The sequence below is a fragment of the Mustelus asterias genome, chromosome 17 (genome assembly GCF_964213995.1).
Source record: "Mustelus asterias chromosome 17, sMusAst1.hap1.1, whole genome shotgun sequence".
In the NCBI taxonomy this organism is placed as follows: Eukaryota; Metazoa; Chordata; class Chondrichthyes; order Carcharhiniformes; family Triakidae; genus Mustelus; species Mustelus asterias.
The window spans coordinates 60,103,154-60,123,588 of record NC_135817.1 but is presented as its reverse complement, the minus strand read 5'-3'; the positions used below and the strand labels follow the sequence as shown (position 1 = coordinate 60,123,588).

The following is a 20,435-nucleotide window of genomic DNA, read 5'->3' as shown; positions in this document are numbered from 1 at the left end:
TACACTTCAAACATACTTCACTGGCTTTGACGTGCTTTGGAATGTCTGGTGTTCATACAGATGGCATATAAATAAATAAGATATTTTAAATTATAATATAATTATAATGCATTTATTTTTGGTTTTACCCCTGTCTGTAATAAATGCTTCTTTGGATTTAAAAGAATTCCACGTTTTATATTTTAAATTCTTCTCTTACTTTTCCTTTCTGTTTATTTCTCTCCTTTACCCAATCTTTCTTTCTGTTTTCAGTGAACCCCAACACAAACTGAAGGAATAGCACTTCATCTTCCGATTGGGCAGTTTACAACCTTCTGGACTGAGCATTAAGTTCAACAACTTCAGAGCATGAACTCTCTCCTCCACCTTCACCCCATTTCCATTTATTTTATTTCATTCCATTTCATCTCATTCATCCATTTTATAATCCTTCTTTCTCACTTCCAATTTTCCACTTTCCATTTCAGCTCTCCTTCTTGACCCTCTCCCCCCTCCCTCCTCTTCAGGGCAACTGCCACATTCCTCAGGCAGTCCTTTAACGATCTGCACCTCTGTTCTGCCATTCACACATTCTGATCATTTAATGGACACTTTTAGCACCTTCTCAGCCTTCTGTATACTCATTTACATTCCCTTTGTCCCATTCCACACCCTTCCCCACACTCATAGTATAAATCTCTGCTGACTCTCTTTGTTCTCAGCTCTGACAAAGGGTTATCTCGACTTGAAACGTTGGCTCTATTCTCTCCCCATAGATGCTGCCAGACCTGCTGAGATTTTCCAGCATTTTCTGTTTTTGTTTCAGATTCCAGCATCCGCAGTATTTTGCTTTTATCTTTCTTTCTCTCACTTTATTTTGCTTTCCGTCTCAGATCTAAATCTAATTCATCCTCTTTCTCCATTGTTCTATTTCTCAATCCTTAAATCTCATTGGTGAAGGAGACGGACTGGCGGTCCTCGCTGATATTAGCTTGCCCTTCCAGTAGTTCGAGGAGTGTAGCATTTTGAGTTGAAGAGTGGGAAAGGTCTAACTTACCAGGCACACCTCTAGATGCCACTGCTCGAGCAAGATGTTATCTTTTAGTTAATGAGCATTTTGGTTTTGTGAATATGTAAATATTATCCACCAAATTGGGCTGAAGCACCTACCTTGAATAATTCATAGAAACCTAGAAACTAGAAGCAGGAGTAGACCATCTGGCCCTTTGAGCCTGCTCCGTCATTCATCATGAACATGACTGATCATCAAATTCAATATCCTGAACCCCCTTCCCCCCCCATATCTCTTGATCCCTTAAGCCTACTTGTGACACTAATTAATAAACTTTAACTTTAAACTATATCTAAATTCTTCTTGAAATCAGACAATGATTTGGCCTCAATTCAGTTGCATATTGTTAAGTAATTTTGCCACTTTTAATGATTTCACGGACAACGGGCAGAGACAGACCTTGGTGGTACCAATTTGTCTTCTAGAAATTCCTCTATCTTGTTAACGTCTGTCTTGACTTCTCCATTGAAGGTCAAAAATGGAGGGTTGGTGCCAGGTGCCAGATTTTGCAAGTCGGCAGGTTTCCTGCTGGGACACAGTAGATGGAAGATTTCTCAGGCGAAACAGTTTTAGAACATAGAACATAGAACATAGAACATTACAGCGCAGAACAGGCCCTTCGGCCCACGATGTTGCACCGACCAGTTAAAAAAAAACTGTGACCCTCCAACCTAAACCAATTTCTTTTCGTCCATGAACCTATCTACGGATCTCTTAAACGCCCCCAAACTAGGCGCATTTACTACTGATGCTGGCAGGGCATTCCAATCCCTCACCACCCTCTGGGTAAAGAACCTACCCCTGACATCGGTTCTATAACTACCCCCCCTCAATTTAAAGCCATGCCCCCTCGTGCTGGATTTCTCCATCAGAGGAAAAAGGCTATCACTATCCACCCTATCTAAACCTCTAATCATCTTATATGTTTCAATAAGATCCCCTCTTAGCCGCCGCCTTTCCAGCGAAAACAATCCCAAATCCCTCAGCCTCTCCTCATAGGATCTCCCCTCCATACCAGGCAACATCCTGGTAAACCTCCTCTGCACCCTCTCCAAAGCCTCCACATCCTTCCTGTAATGTGGGGACCAGAACTGCACACAGTACTCCAAGTGCGGCCGCACCAGAGTTGTGTACAGTTGCAACATAACGCTACGACTCCTAAATTCAATCCCCCTACCAATAAACGCCAAGACACCATATGCCTTCTTAACAACCTTATCTACTTGATTCCCAACTTTCAGGGATCTATGCACACATACACCTAGATCCCTCTGCTCCTCCACACTATTCAAAGTCCTCCCGTTAGCCCTATACTCAACACATCTGTTATTCCTACCAAAGTGAATTACCTCACACTTCTCCGCATTAAACTCCATCCGCCACCTCTCGGCCCAACTTTGCAACCTGTCTAAGTCTTCCTGCAAACTACGACACCCTTCCTCACTGTCTACCACACCACCGACTTTGGTGTCATCAGCAAATTTGCTAATCCACCCAACTATACCCTCATCCAGATCATTAATAAATATTACAAACAGCAGTGGCCCCAAAACAGATCCCTGAGGTACACCACTTGTAACCGCACTCCATGATGAATATTTACTATCAACCACCACCCTCTGTTTCCTATCCGCTAGCCAATTCCTGATCCAATTTCCTAGATCACCCCCAATCCCATACATCTGCATTTTCTGCAGAAGCCTACCATGGTGAACCTTATCAAACGCCTTACTAAAATCCATATATACCACGTCCACTGCCTTGCCCCCATCCACCTCCTTGGTCACTTTCTCAAAAAACTCAATAAGGTTAGTAAGGCACGACCTACCTGCCACAAAACCATGCTGACTATCACCTATCAATTCATTACTCTCCAAATAACTATAAATCCTATCCCTTATAATTTTTTCCAACATCTTGCCGACAACAGAAGTGAGACTCACCGGTCTATAATTCCCGGGGAAGTCTCTGTTCCCCTTCTTAAACAATGGGACAACATTCGCTAACCTCCAATCTTCTGGTACTATACCAGAGGCCAACGACGACCTGAAGATCAGAGCCAGAGGCTCTGCAATCACTTCTCTTGCCTCCCAGAGAATCCTTGGATAAATCCCATCCGGACCAGGGGATTTATCTATTTTCAGACCCTCCAGAATATCCTGCACATCCTCCTTATCAACTGTAATACTGTCTATTCTACTCCCTTGCAACCCAGTGTCCTCCTCAGCTATATTCATGTCCCCTTGCGTGAACACCGAAGAGAAATATTGGTTCAATGCTTCACCAATCTCCTCCGGTTCCACACATAACTTCCCTCTGCCATCTATAACTGGCCCTAAACTTGCCCTAACCAACCTTCTGTTCTTGACATACCTATAGAACGCCTTAGGATTCTCTTTAACCCTATCCGCCAAAGTCTTCTCATGTCCCCTTTTAGCCCTTCTAAGCTCGCTCTTCAACTCCCTCTTAGCCAATCTAAAGCTTTCTAGTGCACTACCCGAGTGCTCACGTCTCATCCGAACATAAGCCTCCTTTTTCTTTTTAACCAACAAAGAAACTTTTTTGGTGCACCACGGTTCCCTAGCCCTACCAATTCCTCCTTGCCTGACAGGGACATACCTATCACAGACTCGCAGTAGCTGCCCCTTGAAAAAACTCCACATGTCGGACGTTCCCAGTCCCTGTAATCTCCTAGTCCAACCTATGTTTCCTAATTCTCTCCTAATAGCCTCATAATTACCCTTCCCCCAGCTAAAACCACTGGCCCGACGTTCATGCCTATCACTTTCCATCACTAAGGTGAACGTAACCGAATTGTGGTCACTATCACCAAAATGCACACCAACTTCCAAGTCTAGCACCTGGTCTGGCTCATTTCCCAGCACCAGATCCAATATAGCCTCACCTCTAGTTGGCCTGTCTACATACTGAGTCAAAAAACCTTCCTGCACGCTTTGAACAAAAACTGACCCCTCTAACGAGCTAGAGCTATAACAATTCCAGTCTATATTAGTCAAGTTAAAATCCCCCATAACAATTGCCCTATTACTTTCACTCCTAAGCAGGATTGACTCCGCAATCCTTTCCTCAACCTCTCTAGAACTTTTAGGAGGTCTATAAAAGACTCCCAACAGGGTGACCTCTCCTCTCCTATTTCTAATCTCCGCCCATACTACCTCAACAGATAAGTCCTCATCAAACCTCCTCTCTGACACTGTGATACAATCTCTGACCAATAATGCTACCCCTCCCCCTCTTCTACCTCCTTCCCTACTTCGACTAAAACATTTGAACCCCGGGACCTGCAGCATCCATTCCTGCCCCTGCTCTATCCATGTCTCTGAAATAGCCACAACATCGAAGTCCCAGGTACTGATCCACGCTGCAAGTTCACCCACTTTATTGCGAATACTCCTGGCATTGAAGTATACACATTTCAAACCCTGCTCCACCCCACCTCTGCAATGCCGTGCATTGCAGTCCCCATCCATGCATCCCTCACTTTCAGCCCCACTACTCAGGATCCCTCCCCCCCCCCGAATCAGTTTAAACCTCCCTGCATGGCCTTAGCAAATTTACCCCCCAGGATATTGGTCCCCTTCTGATTAAGGTGTAGACCATCCTTCTCATAGAGGTCACACCTTCCCCAGTACGAGCCCCAATTGCTTAAGTACCTGAACCCCTCCCTCCTGCACCATCCCCTCAGCCATGAATTCAAACCTTCCCTCTCCCTATTCCTCTCTAAACTATCCCGTGGTACAGGCAAGATTCCAGAGATAACCACTCTGTCAGTCTTGGCCTTTAGTTTCCACCCCAACTCCATAAATCCCTGCCTAATATCCCCTTCCCCTATCCTCCCTATGTCGTGTGTCCCCACATGTACAATAACTTGTGGTTTATCTCCCTCCCCCCTAAGAGTCCTGAATACCCTGTCAGACACATCCCGGACCCCAGCCCCTGGTAGGCAACACACCAACCCTGAGTCCCTACCTTTAGTTCCGACCCTCCTATCTGTCCCCTTAATTGTGGAGTCCCCAATCACAAGGCCCAGTCTTTTACAGCCCCTAACCACCTGAGCTTTCTCACTCGGCTCACCCCCAGAGATCTGCTCTCTATGCTCAGTTGATTCCTCCTCAACTGTAGCCTCCAGCACCGAAAACCTATTATGGAGGGGAACCGCCCCAGGGGATTGTCTTCCCGATTGCTTCTTACCCCTCCTCCTGGCATTGACCCAAGCCTCATTTCTAGGAGTTACTATTTCTCTATAACTCCTATCAACTTCCACCTCCGCCTCCCGAATTATGCGGAGTTCCTCTACCTCCCCCTCCAGCTCCTTTACACGCTCCTCCAGAAGCTGCAATCTAATGCACTTCTTACAACTAAAATCTCCTGAAACACTACTGGATTTCCTCACCACATACATCCCACAGGAGATGCAGCATACTGCCTGAACTGCCATCCCTGAAGCCATTACCAGCAAGAAAAAAAGAAAACAAAAAACTTCCCCACACTTATAATTAGGTTAGAGGAGGATGGAAGGGTGGGATCCTCTACCAGTGTAGAGGATCGGGTATCTCCTCTGCACCAATTTATAGGGCTATATCTTTATACTCCCTCACACTATCAAATAACTAGAACTGCTGTCATTTGGACTAGTGAGACTTGAGAAAAGGAGTCTCCAAGCTTAATACCAATTTGCAAAAACAACGCACCTTTAACGTAGAAAAATAACCCATAGCCCTTCGCAGAGGTGTAAGGAGAAGCGAAAGGGGGAGAAATTAGGACCGGCATGATGGCACAGTGGTTAGCATTGCTGCCTCACAGCACCAGGGACCCGGGTTCGATTCCTGCCTTGGGTCACTGTCCATGTCCACGTGGGCTTCCTCTGGGTGCTCCGGTTTCCTCCCACAGTCAAAAAGACATGCTGGTTTGGTGCATTGACCATGCTAAATTCTCAGTGTACCTGAACAGGCACGGGAGTGTGGCGACTAAGGGATTCTCACAGTAACTTCATTGCAGTGTTAACGTAAACCTACTTGTGACAGTAATTAATAAACTTTAAAGAAAGGTGACCAGAAATCTGGTCAAAGTGTGATTTTGAGGAGGGGCACAAGAGAAATGTGTTGAATGAATGGGAAGTTCAGAGGGAGGAATAGGTTGGAGAACAAGATTCCAGTCACAAAATAATCTGATTAACAAGAAACCCCATTTACTGTCACTAGATGTCACTATTAGCCTTTGTCAGTGTTCTATTATTTAATGGGAGTGCTGCAAAAGTATGCAAGTGGCAACTTATTTCTGTTTCGGTAACTCAGGTTTCCAGGACAAATGCCTTTAAGCCGTAATGTGCAGCAGAAGCAGTTAGGAGGGAGAGACAAGCTAAGGCTCATTGTGAATTTCTCCAAACACACCAGGGTTTTTGCAACAGTGTCAGGTTCAGGACAGGATTTTCCATCCCTTCCCGCCAGTGGGATCTTCCCGTCCTGCCAATGTTGACACCCCCCTGGCGGGTTCTCAGGCAGCAGGGCAAATAAGCCATGCAAAGGCTGTGGACTTTGGCAGGGCCGGAAGATCCTGCCGGCGGCCAATTGCTCATGCATCCGTTGCAGGAAAACCTGCTGGGCGGGGAATGGGCAGAAAGCCCAAAGCTGTGCGGGTTAGATTGATTAGCTAAGCTAAATTGACCCTAGTGTCAGGGGATTAGCAGGGTAAATATGTGGGGCTACGGGAATAGGGCCTGGGTGGGATTGTGGTCGGTTCAGGCTTGATGGGCTGAATGGCTTCCTTCTGCACTGTAGGGATTCTATGATTCTATGAATGTCCCAGCCACAATCTCACTCAAACAATTCAAAGCCGTTCCTGCACAAAAATCAATTCAAATCATCCAATAATTCAAGTTGACTTAAAGTATGGGATGGCACAGTGGCACAGTTGTTAGCACTACTGCCTGGCCAGGGACCCGGGTTCGATTCCTGGCTTGGGTCACTCTCTGTGCAGAGTCTGCACATTCTCCCCGTGTCTTTGGGGGTTTCCTCCGGGTGCTCCCGGTTTCCTCCCACAGTCTGGAAGACGTGCTGGTTAGATCCATTGGCCATGCTAAATTCCCCCTCAGTGTGACCCGAACAGGTGACTGAGGCTAAACAAGCCGGGTTTACCTGTGATTTCAACTCTTCATGGTTCTGCAGGAATAATGTAACTCGTGCAAACCATTCTGTGCACAATAGGAAGTAACACATATCCTGTAAACAATTTTCCCAACAACTGGTAAAATGCAACAGCGGTTGTCTAAAGATAATAGAAATTGTAAAGCTTCCACTCTCCTGCACCTCCCCCCCCTCCCCCAACCCCCTCTTTACAGTCCCCCCAATCAACTGAGACCAACTGTAAATACAGAGCAAGGCCGATCCTCAGACCTCCCAGTCCACAAGGTTCTATTCCATCACTGGACAGTAAAGTTATCAACATCTGGGGAGTTAGTTCTGCATCTTATTTTGCACCACGAATTGTGCTTTTGTGTGCAGATCTCCTAGTTTTACAGTCAGGTGTTGGGAGATGGTCACTTTTGGTAAACTGGGTTTCATTTTAACCTGGAGTCACACAGGACAGCACACACTAGGACTAACTGTAGGTACGCAGATCAATCTCATATCAAAAGGCAGGATCGTAAGTCTCGGAATTCATCGAGTTGTGATGGTGTCAGCTATGGTCTAAGGAATTGTTGGACAAAAAGAGAGTTCATGGTCCGTCTTGTTCTTCGTTTTTTGCTGTCCCAGTAATCACATATTAGACACATCATGATGCTGTTGACTTATAACGTAGGCTTACATAGAATTACATCAGATATACAGCACAGAAACAGGCCATTTGACTGGTGTCTATGCTCCACTCAAGCCTCCTCCCATCTAAATTTACCATTCTAATGCTCTATTCCCCTTTTCCTCAAATGTTTGTCCTGTGTCCCCTTAAATCCACCTTCATCATTTGCTTCAACTGGTCCCTGTGGTAACAAATTCCGCATTCTTGTCACTCTTTGGGTAAGGAGTTTTCTTCTGAATTCCCTGCTGGATTTCTTGGTAGCTATCTGAAATTGATGACCACTAATTATGCCTTTCCCCACAAGAGGAAACATTCCCTTGGTTATTCTTGTGAGGAAAAATGAGATTTCCCAATATTTCTTTCAATATCACTGTGAAAGTGAAGTGATTTAAAGTTAAATGTTGCATTTCAAAAGGAACATATACAATTGGAGTAGATTGTAAAAGGATAGGGCAAAGTAGAATGTTTACTTTTATATAAAAATTAGTAGCCACAAAGTAACATGAAAGGTTGGCGGATTTTGGGGAAAGGAACTTCTAAAGGCCTGCAGAAATAATAGAGGGGAAGATCAAAGGGAAAAATATTTGAAGAAGAGTTGAAAAATGCTAGTATATGGCCATGAGATCTTAACAAGACAGCGGCCAGAATTAACCAGCTATTCACGCCATGGTACCACTTCCAGTGAATTTGGCGCTCAGCCAAGTCTCCATTCACTGCAGCAGTACTGGAGAATCCCAGCCACAGGCGAGGTCAGAGAATCCGGCCCAATGTGTGTTGGAAACAGACTTGTGAAAACCAGTTACCACCAACCTCACAGAAACACGTTTTTGTCCACAAGGCTTTTGAGATGAGCGGTAAATTCTCAGTATAGACTCACAGAATCCCTACAGTGCAGAAGGAGGCCATTTGAGAGATAAGGAAGAGCCTACCTAAGTTTTCCCTATCACAGCAATGCATTGTGTGGTAATATTACTGGATATTTTATAGACTTTAAATCTATGAGAAATGCTGCAATCAAAAGGGGGTTTAGCTGAGTTTACTTAAGCCAAAATCTTTGAGGAAATGTTTGTCGAAGTATTGTCAACTGTTAATTCCTTGTGTCCTTAAGTGTTATTTTATTTTCTCTTTATTGAATACATGTTCAAATTTAATTTTTAAAATCTTCACAAGTCGCCTGAAATGTACTTCTCCTGATTTCAGATATCTCCTCATAATAAACAAATTGCAAAGCTTGTGGCAGCTTGTTGAGTATTAGGTCAGTTTTAGGATTGTTTTTCCTGATATATGTTTTTATGATCCAGCAGGGGCAATTTCAAAATTTGCAGTTGAAACAAAATTTAGAAGTATTGTAAATTGTGAAGAGCACAATGCAACTTCAAAAGGGCACTGACAAATTGGTGAAGTGGTCAGATAGGCGGCAGATGTAGTTCAATGCACAGAAGTGTGAGGTGATTAGTTTTGGGAGGAAGAACATGGAGAGGCAATATAAAATAAGAGATAAAATTTTACGGGGCATAGAGCAGAGGGACCTGGATGTATATAAATCATTGAAGATGGAGGGACAGGTGGAGAGCAGACAATGAAATATATATATATTATGGGTTTTATTAATAGAGGCATAAGTTACAAGAGCAAGGAAGTTATGCTAAACTTATACAAGACACTAGTTAGACCTCAGCTGGAGTATTGTGTACAGTTCTGGATGCCACACTGTAGGAGCAATGTGAACGCATTGAAGAGTTTGCAGCAGAGGTTTACAAGAATGGTTCTGGCGTTGAGAAACTTCAGCTCTGAGGTCAAATTGGGAAGTTTGGACTGTTCTCCTTGGAGAGAAGAAGACTAAGAGGAGATTTGATAGAGGTGTTTAAGATCATGAGGGGGTTCGACAGAGTAGTAGTTCCCACTCATGAAAGGATTGAGAACCTGAAGACGCAGCTAGAACGTGATTTGAAAAAGAAGCAAATGTGATGTGTGAAAAAACTTTTTCACACAGTGAGTGATTGGGGTCTGCAATGCTCTGCCTGGAAGTGTGTTGGAGGTAGGTTCAATCAAGGCATTCAAGAGGGCATTCGATCATTACTTGAATCAAAGCAATGTGCAGGGGTATGGGAAAAGGGCAAGAAAATGGCACTAAGTCACCATATTTGTTTGGAGAATCGGTGCAGACACAATAGGCCAAATGGCCTCCTTCTGCACCGTAACATTTCCGTGATTCTGTAATTGTTCAAGTTTTCCTTTGGGATTTGGGCAACCTGGCCTTACCACCTGCCGTGCCATAAAGCCACTCTATCAAAACCTTTCATAGTTATAGATACCTTTGTACGTGACCTCTCAGCTTTCTTCTTTCAAAAGAAAAGACACCCAGCTTATCAATCCTTGCCTGACATGTATACCTACAGATTACTTTTTCTATTCATTTATGGAATGTGGGCTTCGCTGGCTAGGTCAGCATTTATTACCCCTCCCTAATTAACTTTGAGAAGTTGGCGGTGAACCACCTTGATGAACCGCTGCAGTCCATGAGGTGTAGGCACACCCACAGTGTGGTTAGGGAGGGAGTTTCTGGATTTTTACCCAGTGACAGTGAAGGAACAGTGATATATTTCCAAATCAGAATGGTGAGTAGCTTGAAGGAGAACTTGGAGATGGTGGTGTTCCCATTCTCTGCTGCCCTTGTCCTTCTAGATGGTAGTGTTTGTGGGTTTTAAAGGTGATGTCTAAGGAGCCCCGGTGAGGTATCATCCTTGTAAATATTCTCTGCACTCTCTCCAGTGCCTCTACATCCTTCCTATAATATAGTGACCAGAAGTACATGCAGTACTTTCAGTGCATCTTAGCCAAGGTTGGATTGAGCTAGTGTAACCTGGGTGGTAAGGAGGGGATTTTCACAGTAACTTCATTGTAGTGTTAAAGGAAGCTTGCTTGTGACTAATAAATAAACTTTCTTTCTTTCCCCACTAGTGTAACTTCCCCACTTTTCAATTCAACAACAATCAATCTCTATCCATTGGCTTTCCACACACCCAAACATGGAGAACTTTGAAAAAATTACCTTGTTGCTTCCCAAGCACGTTACACTTACCATTTGTCAATGTTCCTCGAACACGGGCTCATGGAGGACAACTGATGCTGAAAGACCATGTGGTCAGCTATGAGAAAAATGCCTTTAAGCAGAGGTTACTTAAGCAAAGGGCTAAAAGGGGTCATGAAAAGTCATTGGCCAGCAGGATTAAGGAAAATCCCAAGGCTTTTTATACATATTTAGAGAGCAAGAGGGTAGCCAGGGAGAGGGTTGGCCCTCTCATGAACAGGGAAGGGAATCTGTGCGTGGAGCCAGAGGAAATGGGTGAGGTATTAAATGAGTACTTTGCATCAGTATTCACCAAAGAGAAGGACTTGGTAGACAATGAGTCTGGGAAAGGGTGTGTAGATAGTTTGAGTCATGTTGAGATTAAAAAGGAGGAGGTATTGGGGTTCTTGAGAAACATTAAGGTAGACAAGTCCCCAGGGCCTGATGGGATATACTCCATAATACTGAGAGAGGCGAGGGAGGAAATTGCTGGGGCTTTGTGAGAAATCTTTGTATCCTCACTGGCTACAGGGGAGGTCCCAGAGAATTTGAGAATAGCCAGTGTTGTTCCTTTGTTTAAGAAGGGTAGCAAGAATAATCCAGGTAATTACAGGCCGGTGAGTCTTACATCAGTGGTAGGGAAATTATTGGGGAGGATTCTTCGAGATAGGATTTACTCCTATTTGGAAATAAGTGGACGTATTAGCGAGAGGCAACATGGTTTTGTGAAGGGGAGGTCGTGTCTCACTAGCTTGATCGAGTTTTTCGAGGAAGTGACGAAGATGATTGATGAGAGTAGGGCAGTGGATGTTGTCGACATGGACTTCAGTAAGGCCTTTGACAAGGTCCCTCATGGCAGACTGGTGCAGAAGTTGAAATCGCATGGGATCAGAGATGAGCTGGCAAGGTGGATACAGAACTGGCTCGGTCATAGAAGACAGAGGATAGTAGTGGAAGGGTATGTTTCTGAATGGAGGGATGTGACAAGTGGCACTTCTCAGAGATCAGTGCTGGGACCTTTGCTGTTTGTAATATATATAAATGATTTGGAGGAAAATGTAACTGGATTGATTAGTTAGTTTGCGAATGACACAAAGGTTGGTGGATTTGCGGATAGCGATGAGGACCATCAGAGGATACAGCAGGATATAGATCGGTTGGAGACTTGGGCGGAGAGATGGCAGATGGAGTTTAATCCAGACAAATGTGAGGTAATGCATTTTGGAAGGTCTAATACACATAGGAAATGTACAGTAAATGGTAGAACCCTTAAGAGTATTGATAGGCAGAGGGATCTGGGTGTACAGATACACAGGTCACTGAAAGTGGCAATGTAGGTGGAGAAGGTAGTCAAGAAGGCATACGGCATGCTTGCCTTCATCGGCCGGGGCACTGAGTTTAAAAATTGGCAGGTCATGTTGCAGCTTTATAGAACCTTAGTTCGGCCGCACTTGGAATATAGTGTTTAATTCTGGTCGCCACACTACCAGAAGGATGTGGAGGCTTTGGCGAGGGTGCAGAAAAGATTTACCAGAATGTTGCCTGGTATGGAGGGCATCAGCTATGAGGAGGATTTAGAGAAACTTGGTTTGTTCTCACTGGAACGATGGAGGTTGAGGGGCGGCCTGATAGAAGTCTACAAGATTATGAGGGGCATGGACGGAGTGGATAGATAGAAGCTTTTTTCCCAGGGTGGAAGAGTCAATTACTAGGGGGCATAGATTTAAGGTGCAAGGGGCAAGGTTTAAAGGAGATGTACAAGGCAAAGTTTTCTACACAGAGGGTGGTGGATGCCTGGAACTCGCTGCCGGGAGAGGTAGTGGAAGCAGATATGATGGTGACTTTTAAGGGGCGTCTTGACAAATACATGAATAGGATGGGAATAGAGGGATATGGTCCCCGGAAAGGTAGGGGGTTTTAGTTCAGTCTGGCAGCATGGTCGGTGCAGGTTTGGAGGGCCGAAGGGCCTGTAATTTTCTTTGTTCTCTTTGTTCTTTGTACTTTAACCTCACATTTTTAGGTGTACCACTTGCAAGGTGGTGAAATCTAATACAGCTCCACAAGAACAGATTTGGATTTTGAACTGATTGCTCCATTAGCATTAACTGGCCAATCCATTAGCAGAACAGAAACAAATAAGGCCAATTAGTCTCGGGATGTAAAGCTTTTACCTCTTGAGGTCAACCGTTGTGACATTAAATATCACGCCTTTTAGCCAAAGGATCATAAACAGCCGCTGGGAAAATGGACAGTTTCCAATGCTTTCCCCGTCTCCACCAGCCTGTACAACACAATATAAATAAATATCATTAATGGCTGTCACTTTGCCTTTTCTGAATGGTTACTCGCTGCAGGATGAATGCAACATATTCAAACTCTTACAGAAAGCCATGAGCAGTGTTTGAGATTTCTTACCACCCAGAACCCTATTTGCAGCTCATATCTCTTCCAAAGTGGATCCACGTACAACTACAGTAAAGACAACTTGCAATAAATTATATCATGGTTGAATGTTCTGTAACAGAATTAGACAAATAAACGGAAGAAGAAATGGTCACTTGTTGGGACGATCTCAAATCAGCTTGATTTAATGGCCGGCCTCCACCTTTCACCCACTATAAACTTGACCAAGACAAGAGAGGGCTCATTGAAAACATTGAAGAGGGCTTTGCAGGGGTGGGGGAAAGCAAGGGCTCATGGCAGGTAGTGGGGGGGGGGCAAGGGGGTGGATGAAGAAGATGAACAATGGAAGGCAGAGGGAAGACCGAGGAGAGGGGAGCTGGATCCGAGAAGGTTGCATGAAAAGCTCACAAACAAGGGGGTCAAATGGATGGGGATGGATGAAGACTCCAGATTTGGTGGGTAGAGGTACAACTGGGCCATGGGCATCTCACAGGTGATGGGAGGGTGGTTGAATCGAGGAACGGACTTCTCCTTGAGACTGCTAGCCTTTTCCCTCTGAGTTGCTGACATCCTGCATAGTCTGGGCTGGAGAGAGTGATACGAGTGTGCTGGACTGGGATTTAAATATGGCGCTGGGATCTTTGAACCTGCCAGCTGATGGTGAGTGGACAAATCAGCTGCCAGCCCAACAGATGACTTGGAAGGGAACATGCCTTTGCATAATGAATGAGGTTCCAAGCACAGAACGTGGTGCGGGATCCCACCATTCTGACCAGCGGGAAAAACCCCCTACAACCGCATTTAGTTTCAAAATGGGAAAATTCCGCCCATTATCTTGTCACTATCTCATTGCTGCTCATGGGAACTTTTGAGTGAAAAAGCTACTACATTATGCTATATTAAAAATGGTGACTACACTTCAAACACATTTCTTCAGCTGTGGGATATCTCCTAATGTAGACCCTTTCCCTGTATGGCCTGTTTACTGTCCTATGATGCTCTACTAGTGCAAGTTGTTGTAATCAGCATTTCCAAGCAATCATATGAACGTCATGTAATTCTCTTTTTATTAGTCAATTGTGGGACATGGGCGTTGCGGGCTGGCCAGCATTTATTGCCCATCCCTAGTTGCCCTTGAGAAGGGAGGTGTGCAGTCCACGTGCTGTGGGTTGACCCACAATGCATCATTAGAATTCCAGGATCTTGACCCAGCAGCTGTGAAGGAATGGCGATATACTTCCATGTCAGGATGGTGAGTGGCTTGGAGGGGAACTTGCAGATGGTGGTGTTCCCATGTATCTGCTGCTCTTGTGTCTTCTAAATGGAAGTGGTCATAGGTTTGGAAGGTGTTGTCTAAGGAAACTTGGTAAATTGCTGCAGTGCATCTTGTAGATGGTACACACTGCTGCTACTGTGCATCAGTGGAGGAGGGATTGAATGTTTGTGGATGTGGTGCCAATCAAGCAGGCTGTTTCATCCTGGATGGTGTCAAGCTTCTTGAGTGTTGTCCAGACAAGTGGGGAGTATTCCATCACACTCCTGACTTGTGCCTTGTAGATGGTGGATAGGCATTGGAGAGTCAGGAGGCGACTTACTTGCTGCAGTATTCCTAGCCTCTGACCTGCTCTTGTGGCCACTGTGTTTATGTGACGAGTCCAGTTGAGTTTCTGGTCAATGGTAACCCAAGGATGTTGACAGTGGGGGATTCAGTGATGGCTACACCATTGAATGTCAAGGGGTGGTGGTTAGTGTGTCTCTTATTGGTGATGGTCATTGCTTGGCATTTGTGTGGCGCGAATATTACCTGCCACTTGTCAGCCCAAGCCTGGATATTGTCCAGATCTTGTTTCATTTGAACATGGACTGCTTCAGTATCTGAGGAGTCACGAATGATGCTGAACATTGTGCAATCATCGGCGAACATCCCCACTTCTGACCTTATGACGGAGGGAAAGTCACTGATGAAGCAGCTGAAGATTGTTGGGCCGAGATATGTAAGTGTGGATCAGTAAAAATTTTGAAAGTAATTTGGATAAGTGTTAGGTCCCCTTACCTAAAAAAGAATATAGTAACATTGCAGGCAGGCCAAAGGAGTTTCACCAGGCTGAGATGAGAGAGTTGTCCCATCAAGAGAGACTAAAGAGTCTGGATCAGTATTCCTTTAAGTTCAGAGGAGTGAGGGGGACCTTATTCAAACATATAAGATCCTGAGAGGGCTTGAAAGGGTTAGATGGTGAGATGTTTTCACAAGTGGGAGAGTCTCAAACAAGGGGACATAGCAACAAGATAAAGGGCTGGTCATTTAAAACTGAGGTGTGTAGAAATGTCTTCCCACAAAGGGTGGTGAATCTCTGGAATTCTCTGCCCCAAAGGGTGGTGGAGGCTGGATCTGGGCAGCACGGTGGCACAGTGGTTAGCAGTGCTGCCTCACAGGGCCAGGGACCCGGGTTCGATTCCCAGCTTGGGTCTCTGTCTGTGCGGAGTCTGCACGGCCTCCCCATGTCTGCGTGGGTTTCCTCTGGACACTCCGGTTTCCTCCCACAGTCTGAAAGACATGCTGGTTAGGTGCATTGACCCGAACAGGCGCCGGAGTGTGGCAACTAGGGGAATTTCACAGTAACTTCATTGCAGTGTAAGCCTTACTTGTGACTAATAAATAAACTTTAACCTTAAAAACTTTATTTAAAGTGAAGGTGGATAATTATTTGATAGATCAAGGAATAGAGAGAGGGCTGTGGGGAAATGGCACAGAAAAGGAGTTGAGGTCGGCAATAGATCAGCCATGATCGTATTGAATGGCGGGGCAGGCTCGAAGGACCTGGTGGCCAACTCCTGCTTCTACTTCTTGTGTTGAGTTCTTGTAAGCAGCAAAGCTATAAGTGAAATAAGGTTTTTTTTAAAAATCCAATGTCGCATTACCAACAAACAAGTGTCAATCACTGGTGAATCTTAAGGAACAATGTGGATTTATATAGCACCTTTCACGGCCACTAGACATCTCAAAGTACTTTTCAGCTAATGAAGTACTGTTTGAGTGTCGTCATGTTATAACCTTAGAAATGCAGCAGCTAATTTGCACACAGCAAACCCCCACAAATAGCAATGTGGTATTCACCAAGTTACCTGTTCTATGTGATGTTGTTGAAGGGATAAACATTGAACCAGGACAAAATAGCATCAGGGGAGTTTTAACATCCACCTGAGAGGGTGGATGAGACCTTGGTTTAACGTATCATCCAAAAAGTGGTCCTATCAACAATGCAGCATTCCCTCAGTGCTGTGCTGAAGTATCAGTCTGGATTTTGTACTCAAAGGTTAAACTTTTAAAAAGTTTAAAAGTTAAAAAAAAGTTTAGTTTAAATTTATTTATTAGTGTCACAAGTAGGCTTACATTAACACTGCAATAAGTTACTGTGAAAATCCCCTAGTCATTACATTCCGGCGCCTGTTTGGGTACACTGAGGGAGAATTTAGCATGGCCAATGCACCTAACCAGCATGTCTTTCGCACAGTGGGAGGAAACCAGAGCATCCGGAGGAAAACCCACGCAGACACGGGGAGAATATGCAAACTCCGCATAGACAGTGACCCAGGCCGGGAATTGAACCTGGGTCCCTGGTGCTGTGAGGCAGCAGTGCTAACGACTGTGCCACCAAACCCTGGAGTTGGGGCAAGAACCTGGAAGTTTGTGACTCAGAGTGCTACGAACTGAGCCATCACTTCCCTAATAAGAACATCCAGACTATTCCGAGTTGTGGGGGGGGTCATCTGCGCTGATAAATCTTACATAATTTTGGGGCTCTGTCATAATGCAAAGACTTTTAACAGTGAGTAGCATCAAACTAATCAAACTGCAGGAATTTCAACATGTGGATCTGCACTACTGTAGACATGAGTGAAACTCAAACAGACAATGCTTCACCACAGAAAGAAGATCAAATTGCAACAAAGGGTTAGCATAACTGACAATCAAAGAGGAATCATTGTTAGATATTGTATAGAAAACTAATTGTAGATCGAATAGAAGAGACATGACGAACAGAAAAAGGAAACACAGTCAAGGTTTTCTATATGTAAACAGTACAGAGCCAATACTTCAGAATTTTAACATTAAATTGTTGCGCATCTACTAAGCAACCCTTTTCCTTTCCGGAAAGTCATTTAGTTTTGAGAGATGTTTCCAAAAGCAACTATTTCATTTGAAAGCAAACAAAGAATAAGGCAACCAGCATGAGGCGTACTGAAAGACAGACATTGTTCACCAATAAACCGAGCGCAACACATAATGCACCCAAAGCAATGTCGCCAAGGCTCGTTCAACATACTGAAATGTGTAGAAATCACAATTCTAGTGGGGGTTTTTTTAAATGAGTAAAATCCTACCTTGACAAACAATTCAATCTCTGGGTACATGCGTTGGCTTTGCGTTGAGATAGTTGCAGCCATACTGCTGGCAAAGCAATTGTCAGGCTCCTCGAAGAGTACAGTCGAGTAATCTACCTCTGTCCCTTCAGCTCAAATAGTGAGCACCATTACTCAAACTTCTTTCTCAACTTCCCCACATCAGCCCAGCCTCCCGCCAGAAGAACATGGAGCTTGTCAGGACTTTCATGCTTTTGACTCACACACTTGCTGAAAGTATTGGCAGCATTCACTGGGTGTAACATGGGAGGAAATGCTGCCAATAAATGCCAAGCTGCTGTGAGTAGGTGTAAATGCATAACTTACAGCTAAATGCAAAAGTGTCACCGTGACATCAGTCGGTTTCGATAAGATTTAATTCACAACTGTCAGTTTCATAATGCTCAGCGGGAGTTGAAATATTTCTATAAACTCACAGCACAATGTCGTGGTCTATTAGCAATGTAAGTTGTTGATCAACATTATGAACAGGTCCAATATGGGTGGCACAGTGGTTAGCACTGCTGCCTCACAGCGCCAGGAACCCGGGTTCGATTCCCAGCTTGGGTCACTCTCTGTGCGGAGTCTGTACGTTCTCCCTGTGTCTGTGTGGGTTTCCTCCGGGTTCTCCGGTTTCCTCCCACAGTCCGAAAGATGTACTGGTTTGGCCATGCTAAATTCGCACTCAGTGTACCCGAACAGGTGCCGGAGTGTGGCAACTAGAGGATTTTCACAGTAACTTCATTGCAGTGTTTATGTAAGCCTACCTGTGGTCCTAACAAATAAATTAAATAAATAAATATTCCAAAATTGGATGCATGCAAAAATGTTGCAACACTCCTAACGCCGACCTACACAAGTCCACCTCCTTTTGCTGACAGATGATGTAAGGTGTACAGAATAAGATGTGTACCTGGCAAGTCATGCATGCACAATACTGCAAGTTCTGCCCATATTCAGAGTACTGCTGATATGTACAAGTGTGCACTAGTGTTTATAGGTGTACGGTAATAGTCCATAAAGAAAACACGATTGCTCAGTCCACATTAAAAGATATATTTTGGACAGCAAAAGAAAAGGTCACGTTATCTAATTGGCCTCAGAAACTGGACCTCGTGCTCACAGCTTGGTTAGAAATGTTTTGATGGCCTTTATACTGTCAGTGCTCTGTAACTCTGTTTCTCTCCCCAGTTCCACCAATATTACCAACAAATCAGTGGTTAAAACAAATTGAAAGGATGCAAAATTTCATTGCTGTAGTGCTGCTGAAGCCTGGCACCATATCTCTGGAGTGCAATGTGCCACAAACACTCCCCAGGCAGGCTGCGCAGGGTTCAATGAGGAGAACAGTGGATGCAGGGGTGTTCCCTCGGTGCATTCAAGGCTTTGAATTAACGCTGTTCTGATGACTCACAGCCAACTGGCTGACGGGAGTCCAGCATACCAAACCTGGACCACTGCAGTCACAGCCAGCACCATCACACTGAGAGCCATTTACTTTCTAAGGCTCATGAGATGCAGGAAGCCTTGTCTCCCATCAGTTCTGCTCTGCCTCCTCCTATTGTGTGTCACCTTGTCTTGCGGGAGGAGCAGGGTGACAGATTGTTTGGCACGTTTGGATGATGTACCTGCCAGAACGGAGTGGCTGGTGATGTGTGAGAGGTGGGTGTGAGCCTGGTAGTGTGGGGAGGTTGTGAGGATGAGGTGGAGGAGTATCTGAATATAAGAAATGTCCAGCGTTCTAGGGAGCATTACTGGGTGAGTAATGGGGGGTTTAGCTCAATGACCATCATGAGAGGTTGGTGGTGTGGGGGGGGTAGGAGATATTTGAAGAATCATTCACTGATCTTGACCTCTAGGGAAACTGTGATTAAACTATGCCACATGATTGGTTGGAGATGGTCTCCGACTGTGTGGGTGGGCACCCAATGCCAATGGCTCTGAAGGTCACAGCAGCACTCAGTTTTTTTGCATCCGGGTCATTCCCAGGGTCTGTGGAGGATCCATGTGCTGTGTCTCAATCAGCTATCCATAGTGAGTACTATGCCTTGGTGCCCTCCTGAGGTAACTGCTGGTGTGCTGGATTACAAGTCCGAGTGCAGGAACTCTGGATTCTATACCTGGAGATGTCTCTCCAAGAGAGTCCCACTCCCTCAGTGGATGAAGCTGTGCGCTCGATGCTCAGGGTCAGCGCAATGCTCATGCTCCACATGGACTCCTCCATGACAGACACCATGACACACAGGCTCCCAGGGATCTCCTCCAGGCCTCCCCGTGCATCTCGCTGGACATCCAGCACTATCGCCTGATGGATGTCTCCAGAGGCTCATCATCTGTCTCAGACCCAGCCTCGACCCGAGCGTCAGGTGTCCTCTGGCAGCTGGCAACGTAGTGCTTGTATCTGTGATGGTGCCTGGTTGTGAAAGAGGGTGTGACGCAGGTGGATATGTCAGTGGCACCTCTTCGGATGTCAATGGAGGCCCCTGGGGGGATCCCAACTGGCACTGGAGGAAGGCTAATCTGAGGGAGGAAGACAACCGGTCAGTAATTATCACTCATCACATGGTCAATGTTCATGCAAGGTGGCCAGGTGAGATTGATCATGGTGGCATTGTGATTGCTCAATATGCTGGGGGCTCTAGTTTAGAAGTCCTCAAGGGAAATATGGCCCTGCATTGTTTGATGTTGTTTGCT

The 20,435-nt window shown here is 45.0% G+C and overlaps 1 protein-coding gene across 2 annotated transcripts in view; it reads right to left on the bottom strand.

The window, feature by feature from the left end:
* The window catches only part of LOC144506175 (chloride intracellular channel protein 4-like), a 28,465-nt gene extending 10,507 nt beyond the window's left edge, over positions 1 to 17,958 (bottom strand). The window contains exons 1-3 of one of the 2 annotated variants that reach the window (XM_078232023.1): positions 17,724 to 17,958; positions 13,109 to 13,218; positions 1,451 to 1,576 (exon numbers count right to left, since the gene is read on the bottom strand). In XM_078232023.1, the coding sequence (XP_078088149.1) occupies positions 1,451 to 1,576; positions 13,109 to 13,218; positions 17,724 to 17,786 (299 nt within the window). In that variant the 5' untranslated portion in view covers positions 17,787 to 17,958. Of the gene's footprint in view, positions 1 to 1,450; positions 1,580 to 13,108; positions 13,219 to 17,723 lie in introns of both variants that reach the window. The other variant, XM_078232022.1, reaches the window with a different exon arrangement.
* Positions 17,959 to 20,435: the final 2,477 nt, after the last annotated feature.